We start from the raw sequence: 22601 nt of genomic DNA, 5'->3' as shown, positions 1-22601 counted from the left end.
TTTCCCAACAAAAATTACCAATTAAACGCATCTACCTCGTCAGCCAGCCTCGCAGGGCCAATAAAACACTCGCGAAGTTCGTAGCGTGGAAAAATCCTCTTGAATCGTACGATTCGTCTTACTAATTCGTGTACTCGGTATTGTCAAAAAATTGTGTAAAGGAAACAGGAATGGCAGCCTGTCAAAACGCACTTCCCACGGAAATAATAGGCTTCGCGCGACAGAAAGAGACAATCGATCTTCCGTCAAAGTTTCCTTGGTCGCCGGAAAGCGCGCGTCAGATGCAGGCGAATTTTTCCACGGGACGTGTAGAGAGAAGCAGGGGAAGAGAGACCGGGAAAGATATCAACGTCTCGGCATCGTTGGCATGCATCAAGCTGTCAGGAATTTTCCGAGTACACGCGCGCAACACGTCGACGCCAGCTTTCCCTTCTATTCACGCTGACCCGATCGTTACGGGTTCTGTGCACACCACGGGGGAGATGGATCGCGATTAATCGATCCATCGTGAAGCTACGGAACGCTGTCCGCGATAACGAATCACCCCGCGAGCCTGAATAGAGATACGTTTGCTCGGACGAACAAGTAGCGATACGTAACGAACCAACGTAGCATCTGTATAAGCCCACCGATTTTCCCATTCCTCGACTAGCTCCATTTACAGCAACGATTCTCTCTTATTTAAAGAATGGCTAGAGTTTTGTGTTTTACTTTCGGTTGCTTCGTTGGTACATTTATACTAACCCTCGTTTTACCAGAAATTAGTTTGAAATCTGACATTAAATACTGGATAGGATACGCGTGTAATGTGAACGCTCTTTTTGTCCCAGTTGTTGCTAACTTTGTACCCCGGTCGGATACCAACGTTGTTAGAAAATATACATTTCTTTAATGACTAGCCGAGGTACAAACTATATTCCCATGAATAAAAATAGCTTTATTATAGAAAAAAAAAGAAAAAACGAAAAGTTAAATTTCCTTATATTCTGAAGCAAGAATGTATATGCGATGGATAATAGAGTGGGACAAGTGTATAAAAATGTATTTTTCATAATATGACAAAAACGTGATGCTTATACTACGCCTGTACCTCGTTCGGTATTACGAAGCTTAATCAAAGAACACAAGGGAGAAACACGATAAAAATTCCTTTATCCGTAGTTTGATCGTGATGTTTCTTCGATGTAAGAGGGTAATTTCGTATGATATAGTTGGCAAAGAAAAAATCTTAGGCCAACATTCTATAATATAAGTCTTTTAAATATCGATAACAATTTTGTTCACTTACGCATATCTGAGAAGTCATCTACCAAAATTATTTCTTGTATGAGGTGCTCCGGTGATCTATCTAACACGGAATGTACCGTCCTCAGCAGTACTGACCAGGCTTCGTTGTGGAAGCAGATTATCACCGCTGTGGGAGGAAGGTCTTTCAAGTATCTTCCAGGTTCTTTACACCTGAAACAGAAAAGAATATTTCTATAGGAAAATTCCAAAGCTATTGCAATTCAATTTCTCTTAACCATAGGAGCAATTGCCTTTTTATATCGACGAAAATGAAAAATTTATAGATTCTCAATAGTCTAAAAATTTTCCATCGAAAGAAGAATTGCCTTTCGCATCGATCTGGAATAAATTCGAACGAGGCGCATTAATATCTTAATCCCATCATCGCATCAGTTGGAAGACACGGATTACATGGCGAAGAGATATCGAAACGATGGAAGGCGAAATACGATAATGCGATTAGGAACCACTATGTTGGCAAAATAAACGACCAGGAGGTGGTGTATACACGTTTCGAAGGTCCCTGTAGGCCAAGATTCTACAAGCGTTCGATTCCGTATCGTATTGGCTAATAAAGCTAATGTGGATAACAAGATCCGTAAACAATCAAGTTCCTCCATTTCCGGCGTCGTTACGTGCATTTGTGCGTCCGTTCGTTTGTCAAGCTACCATTTATCGTTTCCTTCTGTACGTAATCCCGTTAGATTTATAGACCATAACATTTCCTCCAGTGCTTATTTCTCCAGTGCTTAAAGTTTAATCGTATATGCTATGATAAAAAGAATGTTCTTGTAAAAAGATTTCTAAATTATATTTTACAAATGTTGGAACCTAGAAGTCTTCTCATAATCTTCTAATATCCATAATATTCTGATAATACGTAAAAGAAAATAATAGAATGTTGAAAGAACAAGTCCAGTAATAGTCTGCCAGTACTTCTCTTTCGTTATGAAGAAAGTAACAGCAAAGGGCAAGAAAAATAATAACGAGAAATATTAACGTAAAAGGTCTATGGCGAGCTATGCCTTATTAACTCCAACCAATTGATTTTCACTGCAAAGCATCGACGAAATCCTTATTAATATTAGGAAACTTTGAGTATATATCTATAAAAATAAATATGTAAATATTATTAAAAAACTTTTAATATATTAATAAAGAAAAATTTGCATAGAAGATTTGAAAAATTGTAACAAAATAGTCTCAGTGGTTGCATAAGCATAACGAAATTCGTGGCAAATGTCGGTAGAAGTTTCTCACTAAATAGAGCTTCTCGTGTGGCCGACGAAAAAGGGCGGTGCAGGCAATGACGCAGTTGGAAAGTTCATGAATTTTTAATGAGATTTGCTCGCGCATTAAGCTAGGATCAAATTGAAAACCAAATTTTGAAGCATTCGGTCTAAAAAAATGCTTTAACGTGTGACCTCTTCAACTGTTGCTCGCGTCAGGGATAAATCATTTTTTAAGCGGCATCATCATCGTAAAAAACACATCACGCGTATATCAAATATAATTATAAATCAGCACAATTTAATTGTTAATTTAGATAAATTTTATGGTTGATCATAATCATAAGAGCTGTCAATTTTTTCCAGTTAGAAAATTATAACACCAATGTTTTATTGAGATTTATAAAGAAATTCTTACGCAGTAGAATAAGCCTACCAATAGTCGTAAAAGAAACAGAAGCGTTTCACTTTCTTAAAATAGCAGTGTGTTATGAATTTTCGAATAAAGCAATTCTCAGTAGTTCGACCGGAGATAAATCAGGCTATTGACTTCTCGTTCCACCATAATGCCCATGTACTACTGAACCATCGAATTACAATTAGATAGAAACTTTCTCATACAAATTTATCTGTACAATGTGATCGATTATTCAAATATAAATTTATAGTCCATTCAAACTCATTTAAATATTTTTTTACGCATTCTCATAATAAGTCTCCGAGATCACGTTAATTCGATAAGAAGCAGAAATCTCCAGTTAAACGCGGGCAACGAGAGACCCCGTTAAATTTCACCTAAGACACGAGAGACGATCGGGTAATCGAATTTCCAAAGAGGAATCTCGTCGAGCGTCGACAAAAAAAATGTCAGTCTCAAAGAGGCAACTTCATTTGCCGTTGCTGGTCGTGCAACGTGAACTTAACGACATTAATTCCCCGAAAGCGTCGGAACGGCGAAGAATTTCGTCCGACGTAAGGCGGACAAAACCAGCCTAATTGTCGGAGACAAATTTTGTTTAAAAAGTTGTCACGAAGATTGAATTTGGTCGATCTTTGATTTAGCGACGAACAAGAAACTGAAAATACTGAATTCAAGTAGGTTTACGTTGCTTTCCGCTTTGAAATATCGATTCTAGACTCTGAATTTAATACTGTTAGTAAAGTTGTGCAAATTATAAGTTACCGCAACTAATGAATTATGTTCCATAACATTTTACAAGTAAATTTCCAGTAAAGTTATTAAATTACGAATGAGAAAATCCATAATTTGTAACTTGTTATTTATGAATTCATTCTTATTTAATTGGAATTAAAAGTCACGTAAAAAACAGTTAAAATTCTAGAAAAAAAGGAGATACCAGTGAACTCGAGTAAACTAAACTAAAATGCCGGTCTTCCTTTGTACTTAATCCCCTAAATATCTCTGCACGCAACGACACCAGTTCCGTGCGTGTCAAAAGAGACTGGATAGCCGTACCAATTAGTGCATTGGTGCAATATCGTAATCCCTGATGCCTCATGGGGCTCCATAAAAACTCCTAATGGTCATGGGGCGCGTACTTTCGGCCGTGAACGTAAAAAGAATGCGCCGGTGATGAAGTATTTTTCGTGTCGCGCAGAAAGGAATGCGTGCCAACACGAACCAACTTGAGTTATGGTAGTTTTCGCACGCGAACGCGTTACAAATATATTCGACGCCTTGCGTGGCCTCACGGCCGATAAAGCAAAAATTTCTATCATTGTGTCGCGTTAATTACATAGCTAGAAAGGATAAGATAAACTTCGAACAACTTGCAAATTTCAATATCACGCTTCAGAATATCTTTGAATCGACACAAGTAAAAAATGTAAGCGCAAAAATGTTCACCTCAGAAATATCAGAATTGCTGTTTTATCTTAATATGTAAGCATTTTCGATCGAAGTTTTTCGTCCTATTAAAGGGCATTCTGTTAATCGAGAGATCTCGAGAACGTTATCTGCTGCTTCCATTGACGTTCAAGTAACAGCAACGCGCGAGGATAGGAAGCCACGGTACCTGCTCGTACCAAACGTGTATCTACATTAGCCTAAACGTCAGAAACGTTAACTGCACACACGCTGATACGTGTATATCACGTCTATCGGCTGTGTGGTTTCCACGTTACCTCGTTCTCGCCATCTCTCTCCGGAGTCGAATCGAGAAAGCTCAAAGAGAAGTCGAAAAATCAGGAAATCTAGGAAACCATTAGTTCTGGTGGAAGGCAGGCTGATTATGCCAAGAGAAATCAACTCGACAAGCGATTGAAAGGGCGCAAAGGCGTCTTTTAACGCGCACAAAGAACCGAATGATTAATGTACTTCGATCTATTTTGCGGTCGGCTTGCAGTTGATTAAAATTCCTTCGGCTCTAGCGAGGAATACCATAGAATGCAATCTTGATCAAAGTAAAAGATAAACATATAGCCATAGGAATTTTTAAGTAATTAAGAAATGTATCAGAATAATGAACGTCTACTTGAATAAGTTTCTCATAATATTCGCTTAGAATTTTTTCCATGAATCTTTTATTTTTAGCGCCGTTGTGAATGTACCTTTATTAAAGTTTATCGTGCCGTTTGTGCTCGTGTTAAAAAATTCATAATACATTTCAATTGATTTAATAACACGATGAGAAATTGTAATAAAAGGTCGGATTGCCCCGTGTGCTAGATTAATATACATAAAGGAATTTTTTTTATCAAAATTATACACTCTCTTTCAAAGATAGCAGTAAATTCTAAATGCTTTTATTATCATTCAACCTTTTTTCTCTTATTCAAGCAATGTAGAAGTATATGCATACTTCTATATTCATAATGTAAAATACGATGGATTTCCTGTTACTACAAGAGTTAATATTTCATACGTGAAATCATTTTCGAATATCGTGTAATGCATATAATAATAAACAATGTGGTGCGAATTCCTGTGTTTATCTATTTATCGGTATCGGAGCTCTATAAATAAAGAGGCAAACGTGTCGCTAAAAATTGTTCACTTCCATATCGCAAAATATTCGTGACACGTAACGATGCAATAAATGGCCAATAAATTCTTCTATCAGATCGCGTTTTCAATGACGATTCGTCGAAAGCAACGGCAGTTTATGGATTTTAATCAGCGCAACCCACTGAACCGCATCAAGGTAATTTAAATACAAATGTTCTGTACGTATCACACGCCTCCAAATATTCTCTTATCTTTTTTCTGTCACGCTGTCAAATGTATTTAAATAAATTGTCACGATCGTCATTAAAAACCGAAAACGGTAGCGTGGCGAAATGAATAACGATATGAAGTATTATATTTCTGTGACTTGATGCAGGGAGTTAGTATTGACAAAGTTGAGATATTAACAGTTAACGATATGATAAAAATGTTATGTTCAAATAATTTCGGAAACAGGTTTCTGATCTTTTCGATTTCTTTTCTAATAAAAAAAGAGAGAATTAAAGCGTATGCTATTTGAGTTTTTATACTGAAAAGAAGGAAGGTATCTCATATCGACGAGTATATTTCTTTTATTTTTTGTTTGTTTATTTCTTTCTTTCTAATATGCGAAATTTAAAAAATTGTATTATAGTACAAGGAAAGAAAACGAGAAAAAGAAAGAGTAGAGCATTCTAATGCGAGTGAATACATTCTGAAAACAGAAACGAACGAAGGATTTTTTTGCATACCTTTTGCATACGCCTGTACAATTCAAAGTGGAAACAGTCGTCACCAGGGAAAACTTTCGTTAAAATTTAGTAAATGAATCGCTGCTGCTGCTGTTTGCATGCGTCGTTCAATTGTTTCGTTACGAATTCGTTCGCACTCCTGTCTGTAGCACGACGAAAAAACGAATCGTCACAGTGGCAAACTTTAACCATTATACTTGGGTAAACAGCTAACGTTGTTTGTCCGTCTGGGTGCAGAAATTGGGATACGAAGAAAATTGCTAAAAAAAAATTGTGAAAATTATTTTTTCCTATGTTTTGGAAACCTATCGGAACAAATGCTCGATATAAACCCAATTAAAATTTCGTCAAAACAAATTCTAGATTGTCAAAAAGTAAATTGCTCGTTTCAAATAAGAAAATTGATTGAAAACTTCCCGTATCGTTCTATGCGGCTCTTAAAATTCACTTCAAGACGTTTTCTCGAATTTCTTCCAGAAATACCGCGAATAAAATGTCCGAATGACCAGGCTCGTGGACGATATACATTCACAGGTTAAGTCTAAAAGAGGCTACGATGGATTGTGTTTGCCGGTAACGAGTAAACATCCTCGTGTCGCTCATCGTCACTGCTAAATGCCAGTTAGAATGGTTCCGGCCGCTAACAAGCTCTCTCGTTTGCATCCAATTTCTACACGCGAAATCTCTTCACCCGCGTTAAGCATTGACAGCGAATTTGCGCGGCACTCGCGTCAAGAGAGACCTTTCGACCTCGAGACTCGCGAATCTCGCCTTGACAGTTGACGTCATAACACTCTAACACGTTGTAATTCCCCGGTGAAAAATGGTATTTCGAAATGCCTGAAAATTAATTGCCAATTAGGTGAAACGAAATTGCGTCAGACTTATTATAATGTCAAAGTGATTTCGTATGCTTCGACGAGAAAATTTAGATTGCTTGGTTATCGGGTATAATATGAGAATGTTTCCTCACATATTTCGCTGTTATCATTCATGGAGGAAACTTATTGGATCGGACATGCAGAGTAGTGACAATTAATTCCTGATTATTCTAAATAGATGGAGATAATTCTAATACTTTGGATCAATGACTTAAAGACGCAAATTGAAAAAAGAAAACGATATTTTAAAATAATTGGAAGAAATGTTTCCTCTTGATAAATGAATTAAACGAAGCGTCAGAAATCATTAATTATAACTAATAAATATAAAAAAGTCGTTAATTCTTATTTGCAAGCTTGTAGATTTTCTAAAAGCCTTTTGTACGAACATCGTTTGCGTGTTTTGACTCTACTGCGCATTCTAATAGATAGCAGCATAGATAATTACAGGAGACTGGGGATACTTGCAAAGATAACTTTTTACTGGACCATATTTCATTTTAAAAATCTCAGTTATCTCTGAAAGCGGACATTTAATACTTTAAAAAATATTGTTGGATGCTCAGAGGCAATGTGCATTACGCGCAGCTTATTTCATGGTTAATTAATGTAGATAGAAAGTGTCTACATTAAAATATACTTTACTTGAAGCTGCTTTAATGTTGGCGTGCTGTTGCATGGATTTTTCATTCACGAAATAGCTTCTTGATCAGAGGTTAGACTTTTAAACAGTATAATTAGATATACGTGAATTTGATTAGCTGACACGCAGTTTCATTATGAATTATTATTAGCTAATATATCCTCAGTGAAAATACAGGGAGTCTCTAAATTATAAAACCAAGCGGTAATGGGTGTCATAATTATAGGAAAATTATATCCGTCCATTTAACTCGGCTTGCATTTAACAGAGTTTACTTGACGCGACATAAATTTCAAACGATGTTATAATATATAAATATGCGTCGTTTCCTCTGTGTTTTCATATTTCAATCAACTTCCCGTCAAAAAGTTCCAAGAATGCAATGTTTCAATTTGGCTATGGTAAATTACAAATTCTAAAAATAATTCTGCAAAACAAACGTGTGCAATTCTGTTGTTCGGGCTTAAAAAATTCTCCGTATAAATTGAACAATTAAAAATCAACTTGAACTAAACTAACAATTAAATGAAGGTAAAGTCAGGTAAAATGAAATTAAATCTTCGATTATTTTTTCAAACCTTCAACCTGTGAGAATATATTTTAAATTGATACTTGCCGGTGTATCTAAATTATTATCATCGCGTCTAAAAGCCGCACCCTAAGCAGGAGTCTCCATTTTGCGTGCAAACAACCAAACTGCAAACTAAACAGTCTCTAAACCATCCATCAGACCCATCGTCAGATTTTCAATCTATCCAGCGATCAATTTCAAATCCAGCGACACCCCTAACACCGAAGAAACATTCTCGTTATCCCGGCGTTCGGAGGCTGTCAGGGCTTACAGCAAACTAACATAATTATCGGCATCTCTAGACAATAGCCCTCGTTAACCGCCCTGAAACTATTGCTGTAGACAGTGCACAGTTTGTCGAAGACGCTGGCAGGTCCATTGGAAATCCGAGTATTACTTCCTGTTTGGAACCAGTCCAAGTTTCCAGTTGCTTATTGGTAGACCATCTCTTCGCTCCTTCATTCTCTCCTTCTCTCCTTCTACGTCTTTCCTCTTCCTTTTTTTTCTTTTCTTCTTTCCCCCTTTTCTTAGCAGTGTCGTTTCGACGACATCGAACAGCCATCGAGGTTGAACGATTTTCTGGAACCGCAGCAGATTCGCGACTAATGGACCTTGAGGAAGAGACACGCGGTCGACGTCGACGTGCCTCTTCTTCGCCCGTCAACCAGAATCTTTAGACTCGGATACTCGAGAACGGTTCATGCCACGGTAAGACAGTTATGGGATCGGCGGAAATTCCACCATAGCTCGCAACCAAGCAGAGTCTCTCTCTGCTCTTACCACCGGAATTTCTCTTCGATAGGGAATCGAACTACTACTACTACTACTACTACTATTGCTACTACTGTTGAACGAGCTTCACTTCAGAATTCTTATTGGCCAAGCTTTACTGAGAAACGTTCGAGGATTATTAGGTCTCCAAGTGTGTTTATTGGTGAAGAGAAGATGTCGAAGGAGGATTTGTGGCGATACTTGGAAGAATACGAAGGAGATCGAGGAATTTGTTTCGCATGAGTAATTTTAGAATAAATGGAGAATTCTGCGAGTTACGCACACCGGTGGTTGAAAGTTTGGAATAATTAGCTGTTTCATGGAATAGAAAGATAGTAACGAACGAGCTCCAAAATTTTCTTTACGAAGCTTTATCGAGAAACGTTCGATGATTGTTAGGTCCTCGAATAATTTTAAAACGAAGATAAATCGATACCAATAATAAATTACATTTGTCCTAAGAATTAAAGATCTGCCTTACGTTTCGTTCATTCCAACGAGCTTCGCTCTCCTCTTTTTACTTATTTTAACAAATCCCAAGAATCTAAATTAAACCCGTTTTAAAAAATTTTATCAAACACGAATTCCGCCCGCTTTAGCAAAATTAAAACCAGGAAACGCGCGTTAAATCACGGAGAGATCTTCGTAGAAGTATGCGAAGCCCTTCTCTAACAATATGTTTCGAAGAGGGACGCAAGTACAACGAAAATTTGCACGCAGACAACGGTCGCTTCGCGTTGTCCACTCGGTGCCACCCCCTCTCGCACGTCGCCGCGAATTAATTGGTCTTGCCCCGTGATTAGTAGGTCCCACGGAATTACCGCGATGCACCGGCATGATTAATGTTTCGGCGTTGCCAACTTTCGCGCGGCAAGATTAATAATGAACGGAGAGAGGCAGAGAAAGGGACAAAACCGGAACCGCTAGAATAGGAGTTTTAAAACAGCAACGAAACGTCCCCTCGTCTCTGTCCTCTTCCACCAATTTCTATATTTTCCTGGACTCGTAGATTTAGCTATCTTGAATGTCAGCCGCAGAAATTTCTGTGGATTCCGAAACGATAAACCTTCGTCTGAATTTTCTTTCTTGTCGTCCGTTTACTCTTACGTCCTTTTTTGTTTTTGTGAATAGGACATTTTAGAAATCATGCTACAAATTTTAATATCGTAGGATCTCGAGATCATTCGACAGTCATAAATATCATTGTAATTGGATTTCAAGTCATAATTGGATTTCCAGATCATCCGAAACCTAAACTGGTCATTCGAATCGTGTAATATGTGACCTAGTAAGTTCAGCAAATTAATTTCATGTCGCATTAACAAATTAAACCCGAATTTTCGAATTTCTTGCAAGAGCAATTCGAAAATTGTAGACGATAGTTGAGAAAGTCGTTTGGTTAATGCATTCGGAATTGCACGGTAGCTGGCATTTAATATATCCTGAATTCCAAAGAAAACGAGAACCTCTTGCGGTAGACGGCCGGAGGCGGCGCCTTAAGAAGTAATTAATGCCGTTTTATGGTGTCGGAGAAAAGGAGCAGTCTCTAGTGAGAATATGGGGTTTAATGGAAGGACCGCGATACGATTGGCGAACAAGGCTGCCAAGAATTCGACGCATACCATTTGAATTATTTATACGAGTAAAAACTATCAGCGTCATAGTCAAAGCTGACACACGCAAAGAAAGAATATATTCTTCCGATTTCTTCAGTTACACACATCTCCATCAAATTCCGCCGATTATTAAAACATAACAATTTCATCCGCTTCTTACTAAGAAAACACGTTTCTTTCAAGATATTTCTGTATCTTCGAATTCTATGAAACTTGATCGATCGTAATAATATCTCTCGTTCGTCGAAGCAACGAGAGAAAATCTGCATTTTATCAAACATTTCTACAGTTTCGACCTCCTCAGGAAACTTGATCAAAAGTCTGATTATTATCGAAGCATGATAATATTCCTCACTTAGGAAATCAGGCGAATCACGTACTTCTTACAAAACTGCATTGTAACAATTCCCGAATAAAACGAAGCTAAAATCACAGCCTCTTTAATCCCTAATCCTCTCGTCGTTGAAACTTCCATAATCCGATTGCCAGTTCGCGCGATGCACGCGCTTCATCCGAAACGCTAAACCGTTTCCCGCGGGCATCGGTATGCCATTTATGTACTTCCGTTTCGCTGTGCATTAAACTCGATCGCGCATACGTGCTATCCTGGCGCGGAGGGCCAGAGGGTTCAACTGTTCGCGTTTAAGTGCGTCAATGAATTTCGCACGGTGCGACACACGGCCAATTCATCCCCCAAATTACTAACCGGTCACTGCTTATGATTAATGCCATGTTTCTGACTGGGAACACGCGTCGCCGGCCGCGACGCACGCTGTAATCCATACGTTAATTAAACGACGCTGCGGCCAAAGAGACGTCATCGGCCGAGGACGACGAACCCGCGGAATGTGAAATTATTTATTCGCGCGTTACGCCGCCGATTGATCACTCGATCTCACTGCCGTGTAAATTATATAACGCGGCCATCGTCGCGGGTGCAACGCGTCTCGTGGTTGTTTCAGCGGATATGAAAGGACGCGATCGAAGAAGACAGAGCGATTGCGCATTTCTTCGAGTTTGAAATGGCAAGTATGAAGAAATGGCGAGTTTAACAACAATTTCGTTGGATTTAGGATATGCCGTAAAGAGTAAAGTCCTGAGTAACGTTGTTACATGCAACATTTTTTAAGGTAAAGCTATGTACCACAGAATACGATTAATAAGAATTCCAAAATAATTGGGGGATTGAAGGAAGAGTGAGAGAGAAGGGTGTAGGGAGAAGAGCGGGGAGAGAAGAGTGTAGAAAATCCGGAGACAGTGAGAGGCAGTTGGCGGATAAAAATCACGTCTACACTGACAGGCAATAATTGTCGACAAATATGCGTCGTCGAGAGGAAAGCCCCGTAAAGTACACGTCCGCACGAAATGGATGGAGAATATTTGCAACAATTGCTATTTTTAAATTCACTGTCTATCAGAGATTGGAATTTTTAGTAAAATTTCCTATATTTTATTTATTATAAATTGTAATTTTAAATTTAATATTCCATAATTATATTTATCTTATATTTTGTATATTAATTTCAACATTATTAATTTCAAATTCGAATGTATCGTCGTCGCTACTGTCGATAGAAACGAGGCTTAAAAGGCTCGTTGAGACACCCGAATGGGTAATGTCTTTTGGAAGTTGCATTTGTAGAAGATACTTGACAGATACTCTGGTGACAGAGTGGACAAGCTGCTCACATAATCAATTTTATCACCCCAAATCTTAAAAGCTCCCAATAACATCTACTAAAATTGTCAGGACTTCACGCACCCAGTACTCCAAATTTAGACAACATTTTTAAAAACCCGTGTGCTAGTCACATAGTCTGAACCTCCCTCCCTAACACGCTTTTTGATTCACCTCGATACATCGTTTCGTTTTCGAGATATCGTGGCTGGAAAAGGAGGTGGACAATTTTTAATATTTCGCTGTCGCTGTCTCGTCGCACGCTCGGACCTTTCACTCGCGCGTATTCACTGACCTGCCGCAAGCGGCGGCACGTGTTCCATGGTCAGGGCAGACGCTGAGTCAACAGTTTTTTCACTACTATAGTACTAGGCGGGACGTACGTAATACGCAGAAAAAAAAGTGGGTCACAACGTTTCCAGGAAATTCGGCTGCTCATTCGGAGTTGCCGCACGCGTTGCGCAACAATCTACCGTATCTCGGCAACTGATTGAGATATCCAATTAGAACAAAATGCATTATAAGTATAAGTAAGAAATATTGACAGTCTTTTGAGTGAGATCGAGTTGCAGTCTAAAGTTACGTGACATACATACTGTATATTTTCGTAGTGTTGTCAGGATAGTTATAGGAGTTTCTGCGAAATATGTAGAAATTTCGTAAACAGGTAGTGAAATGGTGGTTTCATGGAAGACACGCAATACGTCGATAATTTTGTAGAGAAGTGAATTGTTGGAGTGAAAAGGTCGCTACGCTCGATAATTTATTAAGCAATTTTTTCTGATGCAGAATATTGCACAATACGTGCCACCTATGTTCCATAGAACACTATAGACGTATTGGAAACGTTATGATAATTGCGCCACAAACTGACCGAAGTTTACAATATAGTGAAATTTGCTGTCGTGAATAAAGTTAGATATCACGATCGTGATTCTGATTCTACGATCACCGTGATAAATCACTATTAGTGATTTTGCGTGCTATCTCTGATTATGAACGTTATAGCGAAAATTATTGCATTTCACAGGCCATGAAATATCAAATGAAATTATCAACCGCACAACGTGTGAAGAACCGGGACCATAAAACAATTTCACGTTTTGAGATGAACCAGTAATGCGCTGAATTTTCCGCGTTCCGTTTAATTAAAGCAGAAAATTAGTCGATCCGTGGCTGGCAAATAGATGAAAAGCAAGTTAATACGCGTTCCGACCAGCGTAAACCGCAGGCGTAAAATTACTTACGCCTGTCTGGTTAATGCTGGTAGCTTCTACTTAGCGCGATCACGCTCAAACACCATGCCCCAACTTGGGCAGGCATGAATTGAAAGTCAAACAGCGAACGCGGTTGTATTTAAATTTCACCGGACTTCTACAACACGGCTCTGGTCGAGGTGTTACGAATTAAAAGTTTCCAGTCAAGTAACGACTATAATATCGTTTGTGGATAGGAAATTAGCAGAAAATTCCTAACGTTGGAAAGGTCGTCGATTCAGCTGCAATGAATTTCGTCAACGTAATGTTCTCATTTGTTTAAAATTTATACAACTTTTCCAGATTGATAATCAAATTCATAGAACTCGGAAAGATCGTGCAAAATGCAACAAGTTGTAAATTGGTAATCGTGCACATCGACGTTAGCACGTTTCGTGTCAGATATCTTTTTCCATGTTGGTAACAATCGTTATATTCCGTATCATCGTTTATTCTGCCAAGCACCGATCTTTATAATTCGAAACTTCTTTCTCAACTTTTACGAGCATAGAAAAAAAAACTAGAGTGTTATAATGAATGATAATAATGTTAGAATGAATGATTATAAATATCTTTTCGGAGAGGAAGATTGAAGATTCGTTCAGTCGGTGTTTCATTGACCTTTATTATACATATTTCAGTATCTCTAAATCAATAAGAGAATGACGGTAAATCAAAGTCTGCGAAATAATTAATTCTTCGGTAGACTGAAAAATAAATAACGTCAGTAACATCCGGTGGTAAAAATCGATACCTGTGTTTCGAGCTCTTTATATCAACTGTCTGACGCAACACACTTGTGCATCGATATTAAGGGATGATCGGATATAAAAACTGTTGAATGTATTAATCATTCGAAAGGATTTTAAATCTTCTAATTGCATCGACGTCATCGTGACACAAATAAAATGTAACGAAGATAAAATTGTGATAAAATTTTCATTGATCAGGTGGAATCGATAGCGAATAGCTTTGATTTAAAAACCAATCCAATTTTTATTCCATTTCTCTCGGATAACATCCAACCGAATTGAATCTCGGAAGTTAATTAGAAGTTTCATTGGGAGAAAAGAATGAAAAATGATGTCAGTTGCTCGGTCACGTACAGTTTCTAAAAAGAAGTCGCACTCGTCATTTACGACGTTTAATAAGCGCAACGGATCACGTGAAATCGATAGCGAAGTAAAATCGACGTCGCCGTTATAAGAGCATTGCTCCTTTGTTATCGAAAACGTCGATACGAAGTATTGGTTGCCCGGGGCTAGGAAACGTGTCCAGCGGCGTCGCGATGCCTCTTCCAGTCAGATGAAGATAGAACGATCGTAAAGACGGCGCCAGGCTTTTTATTAGTTCTTCACTCGCTACGTCTGAATGGCTACGATTATTCCTTTGTCCCGCGCCTTCAATTTTCTCCTAGTTTCGTGTTTCGCTTCGTTGTTTAGCTGCTAGATACGCGGCAGCTCGTTCATGCAACTTCGATAACTTTTAACGACATATTATGTTCGCGATACGGACTATCCGACGATGTTGCGAATAAACTAACCTTGTTTCTCGGATTTTTCAGAGTTTTGATTAAAGTGTAAAGGTAGAAAGTTTTTCGTATTTATTTGTGAATATCGATTATGTGCAATACCAGATTTCACACGAATGTCTTGGAAAATATCAGCATAATAAGAGAAAGACTAAATAAATAAATGAATATCTAATATTAATCTGTCTCGAAGACACTAAAAAGATCTAGAAAGATATGGAAGAACTGAGTAAAAAATTATACGAGAATTTTACAAACCAATTCCCGAAATAATTCTCATTGATTTAAGCGCGTGATTCGACAATCGTACCTGAAGGATCAACCGAAGGTTTGAGTCAACTGACACTCGGATTTCCCTTCGTGAGATTCCCTGGGGTAGAACTCATAAAATTCCCGTCGAATCGTCGAAAAATAAGCTGTGTGGCCAAGATAAGAAGCAGCGGAAAGGATTTTAGGTTGCGTCACTTCCTATTTCAGGGAATTCACCAACGACGTCGACCAGACTCAGCGAAATCGGTCGCGTGGACCGCATGCACGAACGGTTCGATCGGTAATGCGGGTAATGAAAGACGGTTTCCCTTTATCAGACGTCGAAACGGATGCTCCAATCTGAGACAGGAGCAAACATTTCTTCTATTTGTTCAAAAATTCGATCGTTTCTCCAGTACAGGTATTCCTCGCAAAACACGACAGTTAGTTTCCGGAAAAATGCCGTGTTACGCGATTCAGAAATTAACAAAAGTATTTTTATATTTTTCATACCTGAGTCGGATATGTTTATTAAAATATATAATTAAAACAATAAATAATTGATAAAAACTACTACATGCTAATATTATTGATATTAATTGTAAAAATTGACAAGACTTCTTTTATCAAGAAAGTTTCGACTTGCTACTTGCCTACAGCGGAAAGATTTTCGTATGCAAATAAATAAAGGAACTCTAGTCAACCGACTTACACGGTCAGTCTATAGCCGTTCTTAGATTGTTTGAATTAGCGAAAACAGTGACCGATTGACTCTCCTTTCGGTATTTCTGAAATATTGTCAGAATCAATAAATTTTTGCAATGACCAGGTGAGATTTGTGGATACTAATTACAACTGCAGCTGATTATGGCCACAACGTTCTTGTTAAAAACTCATGGTTACATTAACAATACGACTCCCATTAAATTATTTCGAACTGCTGAGATTAAAGTTGCGATTGTAAAGTTTACCGGTCGGAAGACTAATACGTTCGTCCCCCTTCGTGTTCCGACCATCTGAATTAAAAAATGAGTTCTGGAAAAAGAAACTTCTATAAGAGAACGTACCAGACTGGATTGATTGATACAAGGTTGATCGATCAAGACAAGAAGGGTAGATGTTGCGTTGAAAAAGCAGAAACGAGGTCAGACAGATAAGCCGAATTCCATATGAAAGTCCGAATCCCTTTCAACGGTTCACCACCGACGCACGCATTTCCCGCTTGCCGAAGCCCATAAAACATATATGAAACGAAAGCTTCGTAGGAGAGCGTGCGCCGACAAAAGGAAAACCAATAAAAGTACAAAAATAACTCGCATACGTGCGTGGTTCGAGCTGAAGCACTTTGTCCCGCGGTACAGTTCGGTGCGATTTAAAGCACGTACGAAAAAATACCGCAGAATTTTATCTGCCACCAGATAAAGGTAAAAAGACCGGTAAAATATATAGAGCAAAACAAAAAAAAAAGAGAAAGAGAGAGAAAAGTAAAGGTGAAGAGACGAAAAGACACGTACAAGAAGAAAGAAAGACGGAAATAGGTAAAAAGAATCAAGATAGATTCGATCGATATTCTCTTTTTCAACCACATTCCGCTTTAGCGTGAATATCACGAGTCAAAAGGAACGAAAAATATCGTTTCGCCTCTACCTTTGCGTTTCGCACTTATTATACGACTGGCGCATTCACCTTTGAACGATCCTGATCCCCCTCGTCCATTATCATATCGATCTATCGCCAACTTTTGATCTCCTGCTCCCGGAGGAAATTCCACCAAAGAGAATGCCTAACTTTTGTGCTCCTTTATTCTTCGTCCCTGCGAAGAATGCGGATTTGGAGGCATGCGAAAATTCTCCTCCTCTTTCGCACAAGCATCTCGTCCGTAGGGACGATAGGCCTTTGAATTCATTGTTCTCATAATTTTTTCCACCTCTCAGCACTTTCTATAGCTCGAATATTAGACATTCGTATACTTAAGAGTATGATTAACAGATTTTGGTAAATTTTCGTCTAACAATTAATCAAAGATACTAAGTTTGTTACTGTTCCGAGTGAAAAGCGAGTCGGATTGCCCGATTTGGCTCAGTTACCTATTGTTCGGGGATAATTAAGATCTCGCAGAGATGCACCGAGCATGAGAAGGCTTATTCGGATAGGTGATCGACGAGAGGATTACGTTTCCTCTGTGAATATCGCGTCGATTGTCTGCTGTTCGCGTGTTTGTATTTGTATCGTAATTGTACTTTTTAGTAAATTTTAAAATAAAAATAATTTCTTTGACTTTGTAAATTTATATGTTTTATTTTTTACTTTTTCATTACATTAAAAATGTTTCACGGTATATTACGCCGAGAGATAATATTCAATATTCTATTCAATCATCCGTTGTTTATTGAAATTTCATAAAACCTGACGAAATCCAAATGAATAAATTCAATGCCACACGCAAGCTATTAAACGAAGCATCACTTATTCGCAAAAATCATCCCAACGTATCACCCAAACATCGTTAAAATGATATCATACGTAAAGCATGTTATTCGAATAAAGTCATATCGAAATATTTACCAAACCACTTGATTTATAAAAATCAATTTGATTATACCACACATCGATAATGTATTTAAGGTAAATCATCTGCGTATTTGTTCAAAGGCAAATAAAAATTGTAATTTCCCGGAAAATAGCAGAGAAGGAAGTCTAAGAGGTTCCGTCGATACAACTCGAAACACAATGAAATAGAAAACCAGGCGAAACAGAGATCAAAGGCAATGAGAAAAGTTGCAAAAGAAACCGCAGAATCCTGTCTTATTTATGAATTATTTTGTATATTACTCGATGGGATTAGCTTTCAGCTGATTGCTACTTGCATAATTCATTCAATTATCTGAATTATCCCACTTTAAAACTTGACTTTATGAACCTTTTCAGGCAAACTTGCGCAGGCCCCACCGCGTGCTTTCTTCGATTTAATTTTCATCTGGCTTCTATCTAGCTAACTTCTGACTTTCGAATCGTTACCGAACTTCAATAATAGCTGTAAGATAGCTTTTTGTAAAGGAATTCGATCTACAGCGATCGATTCTTTACTCGACGCGACACGAATCCTCGAGATACAGAAGACAAACAGAAATGGGAGACTGTGAGGACGTAGACAGACGAAGTGCTCTATTTGCAGACTCCAAGAACCTCGATTGCTTCGAAAGAAGTGCTTTAATTAATGTGGATGCCAAAAGTTGCGGGTTGAAGATTGGATCGTGCTCGGAGATACGAACAATTTCATATATTCCGTGTTCGAATTCGATATATGTCGATCGAGACCAATCCTTCTAAGCAGCAAAACAAAATTTTTTAAAATTTGAAAAAGGGGCTATTGTTCTTAAGAGAATATTAATCTCTGAACTGTTTATTTTTCCGAACAAAAATCATTAAACGTATGTGATTATACGATCGATGACGTATATGATTTTTTAAAGACCAACTCTTATTAAGATAAAATAATTCAATTATAAGACATTATACGTATATAACTGCTGTATCTGACACTAAAAGTGGACAAAAAATAATAAAAATCTTTTGTAAGGTTGAAGCCAGCTACCTATGCTCCATAGGTATCTAATAAGCTTCAATGAACGATAATTAATCTTCCGAATATTCCAAAAGAACGACTACAAACATCTCACTGATCGTGGGTATATAGTTGAATGTTCGAAGTGACGTGAAATTCAAGGTGATACTTTGCGATCTCGACAAGAATATTTTTCAACGACCTTCCACAGTAACTGGAAAAAAGAAAAAAGATGAGAAGATGAAAGATGACCGCGATATATCCATCGGGGTACTCTGTGTGTTCAGCCAGGGTGCAAAAATACCAGTTTCCAAAGGGAAAATGAAGCGGCTCGTCGTGGTGAGTGCGTAGCGAAATTGAAGCTATCGATTTCCTGGGAAAAAGTGGACTGCCCGATGACCGCAAACATCAGTCGAGGGGCGCGTCTATAGTCGATGGGTGATAGTAACGATTTTTTGAAAAAGAAAAAAAAAGAAAGAGTTGGAAACGCCACGGTATCAGTGTGGCTAGACCGAAGTTATCGACTTTCATGAAAAAAAAGAGGGACTAGAACTCGATGAACCTAATCTGAAACCAAAAATCAAGGAAAATCGATAATGATCTAAACTGAAGATATAATACAAAGATGTAGCTAATTGAACTTTGTCGTGCTTGTATGTACATGTATGACACACACGAGAAAGAAGACTGAGTTATTTATGAAGGAAACGATATGATAGATGGGAAATATAGCTTTATTCAGATAACGATTGGAAGCTATGAAAATAGTCGATCGATAGAAGCGCGATCCTTGAAGAGCGCACTAAATCATTCGACTCGTTCGATATTATTTGACAGAACTGAATATATGGACGATATTCTTTATCAAATTCGTTTCCATTCAACTTTCTCCTCCATTGTAAAATTGTCTTCTCTTTTTTTTCTTTTGCGACCAGTTCCTTGCCTCGTTTCAAACATCGTGCGCTGCTTTACGATACGGAATCGAAAATATGTACATTATCTTTTCGTATAAATATTTTCAAGTGCGAAAATCCATTCTCACAATAGCTTCTAATAAGAAATATAAGATAAAAGTATGAAGTTCTAATATATGAAATTATAATGCATGAAAGTATAATGTATGAAAAATATTGCGTCGCCATACATATACGTTCCTTGTCGTCATTCTTCGTTTTTCCTCATTTTTAACCTCTCCAGTGTCATCGGTCAACGCCAGCGAGAATTTTACTCGAGGGTTAATGTAACTTCAAAAGCGCATTTCACGGTTCAGTTGAGAAACCATTAGAACATCGAGTTATGATAATGAACTTCATCCCACTGGGGAGAGTGTCGGTTACAGAGCTTTCTGGCCAAGGGTTGGGTGGGAACTATACCTCGTGGCGAAACTTCAAAGATAGAAACGCACAAGGCGTCAGGAACAAAGGAAACTTTCGGTAGAGAAATTTTCTTAGTTCGACATCTAATGAGATCTTATTGCTTGTGTGACTGGTACAAGTTGTACTATTGTCGTACAAACTACGTCATTTATCGTTATTTTTTGCGATAAAATCTTTTTGCAAATTAAGCGAACAATTGCGAAATGTTAAGAAAATGATGTGCGAATGAAACATGAAAAAGAAAAAAAACATTTTCTCTCCGACCAAAGTTTTTTAACATAGAAATTTTCTGCATGATCTCCATACTTTTTACGTATTTCAAGTTCTATATATTCCTCTAACATACAATTTTCTAAACGAAATATCTGAATAAAATATTTCCACACTTTGAAATGTAGTTAGCCTGTCGAACGAAGTAATTCAAGTTTGTTGAACTCGAACAAATTTTTTGGAAGGACTGCGGTGCTTTCACTACAGAGAAATACATGTTTTCTCTTGAATATTTCACGAGGTACGGTTTATTTCGAAATATTCAGCGCGGAGAATATTTCAGCGTTAATTTGGTCGGAATAAAATATATATTTTTGCGCTGGGAATTTTTGCATCTAACAGTGAAATTATACGTCGCGACGTGAGATTTTTTTAAAAGAATTCACAGTAAAAGATGGTTTGTAAAACAAAAATTACAATGGTCCCCATGCAGAATATGCTTTTAAATCTAAAAAAACGAACTCTACCTCTCGTTTACGTATTATGATGTTTTTATACTTTCTTCCGTATGAAAAATTCCTACAAATTAACTTCCACGAAATATCGCTTCGTTAATTTCTATTTAATAGATTTCTCGTCAGTCTTTAAATTAAAACGATCAGTCGGCAAGTCGAACGATCAACGAATTAAACGTCGTTTTACGGATCTGTAGCTACAAACGGAGCACCAAGTTTTCCAGACTATTCTATCCGTAAAATCAGCGGCGAAGTGATCGGTCAAAGTGGAATCGCAGAGTGCAGAGTGCAGAGGCGTGCACAGGTGGTCGCGAACATGAAACCGAGAGACGTTGAAATAAAAACAACGGGGTCCTTTGAATCGGCGCGCTGGATTATCAGAATACGGTCAATGGCACTCGGTATCAGTTACCCAAGCTCTCTTCAACATTGCAGTGCAGAGTTTGCCGGCCGCAGGCGTTAATTCGATACTATTCCACCTCTTTCCAAGCTCTCCACCTCTGACCAATCAGTTTTTTACTGGGCGCAGCTTGATTTAAAAAAGAAATCGGAAGTTGAACCGTAGCTAAGTGAATTTTGAATGTGTAGTAGAATGTATTTGTGAAAATTAATTTGATTGGCGTTTACGTTGAAATATGAAATATTCTGTTCACTGTGTAAGATCAGTTTTCGAATAGTCGATATCGTACGAACCGAATTTAAAAGTCCAGTATTTTAACATCAAGCGTAAAACAATATTCGCTTTTGTTTTAATCAAAATTTCAACTGGAATACTACGTATTGTCAACTTTGTATATCTACTGAAATTAAAATATATTGGCAAAAAGATATTCTCGCATGTCATATAAAATAAATCTGCTACCATCGTCACTATCTAATATTTCTATATTGATGTTTTATACGATCAAACAACGCAAAACACAGATTGGATACGCTACGTTTCCTATGTCAATTAGACGATTCTCGTAAGTTTTGCAATTTGCAAATTAGAATGGATAAAGGATGAGGAAGGAAGTTCCCTTTCAGCGAATATATGTCCACTCGGAGCACAGAGGAAGAGGAACTTTCAAAATCGAAACACGCGGTCACGAGAGAGCGGAGCCTAAAGGCACGATTGTGCGATATTAATGTTGGTGCAAGTTTCAGCAGCCTGGTTCCGCCCCTATAATTAAATGTACTTCCAAATTTTTGCCCGTGGAACGACGCGGACGTGTCGAAGTTTAATCAAACTGCCGCGGGAACGAGTTTCAATTCCGCAGAAATTTCCATCCACATGTCGAGGCTGGTGCTTTGGGTACGTATGTGCTTTGCGTTAGATTGGTCGATGGTGACGTTTCCGAAGTTTAAATTGCAAGTTATGAACTTCACGCTTATCTTTGCTTCACGCGTTTAACACGTCGCTGATGGAGTCGTAAATTAACTAGCCTTTTGAACATATCGCCGTTTCAGTGCGACACGACGTAACTGCAAATTTACAAATTTTCAGATAAATGCGTAACGTCGTTATTGCGATATTCGTTGATG

General features: G+C 38.0%; 1 protein-coding gene across 8 annotated transcripts in view; it reads right to left on the bottom strand.

Moving 5' to 3' along the window:
* Positions 1–22601, bottom strand: part of Pgant9 (polypeptide N-acetylgalactosaminyltransferase 9) — a 293850-nt gene that overhangs the window by 27805 nt on the left and 243444 nt on the right. For all 8 annotated transcript variants that reach the window (XM_076622866.1, XM_076622863.1, XM_076622864.1 and 5 more), the window contains one exon: positions 1289–1458. In XM_076622866.1, the coding sequence (XP_076478981.1) occupies positions 1289–1458 (170 nt within the window). The remainder of the gene's footprint in view (positions 1–1288; positions 1459–22601) is intronic.

Source organism: Bombus vancouverensis, chromosome 11 (genome assembly GCF_051014615.1).
Source record: "Bombus vancouverensis nearcticus chromosome 11, iyBomVanc1_principal, whole genome shotgun sequence".
In the NCBI taxonomy this organism is placed as follows: Eukaryota; Metazoa; Arthropoda; class Insecta; order Hymenoptera; family Apidae; genus Bombus; species Bombus vancouverensis.
Note: the sequence above shows the minus strand (reverse complement) of the source record. Positions and strands in the feature narration are given on the sequence as shown.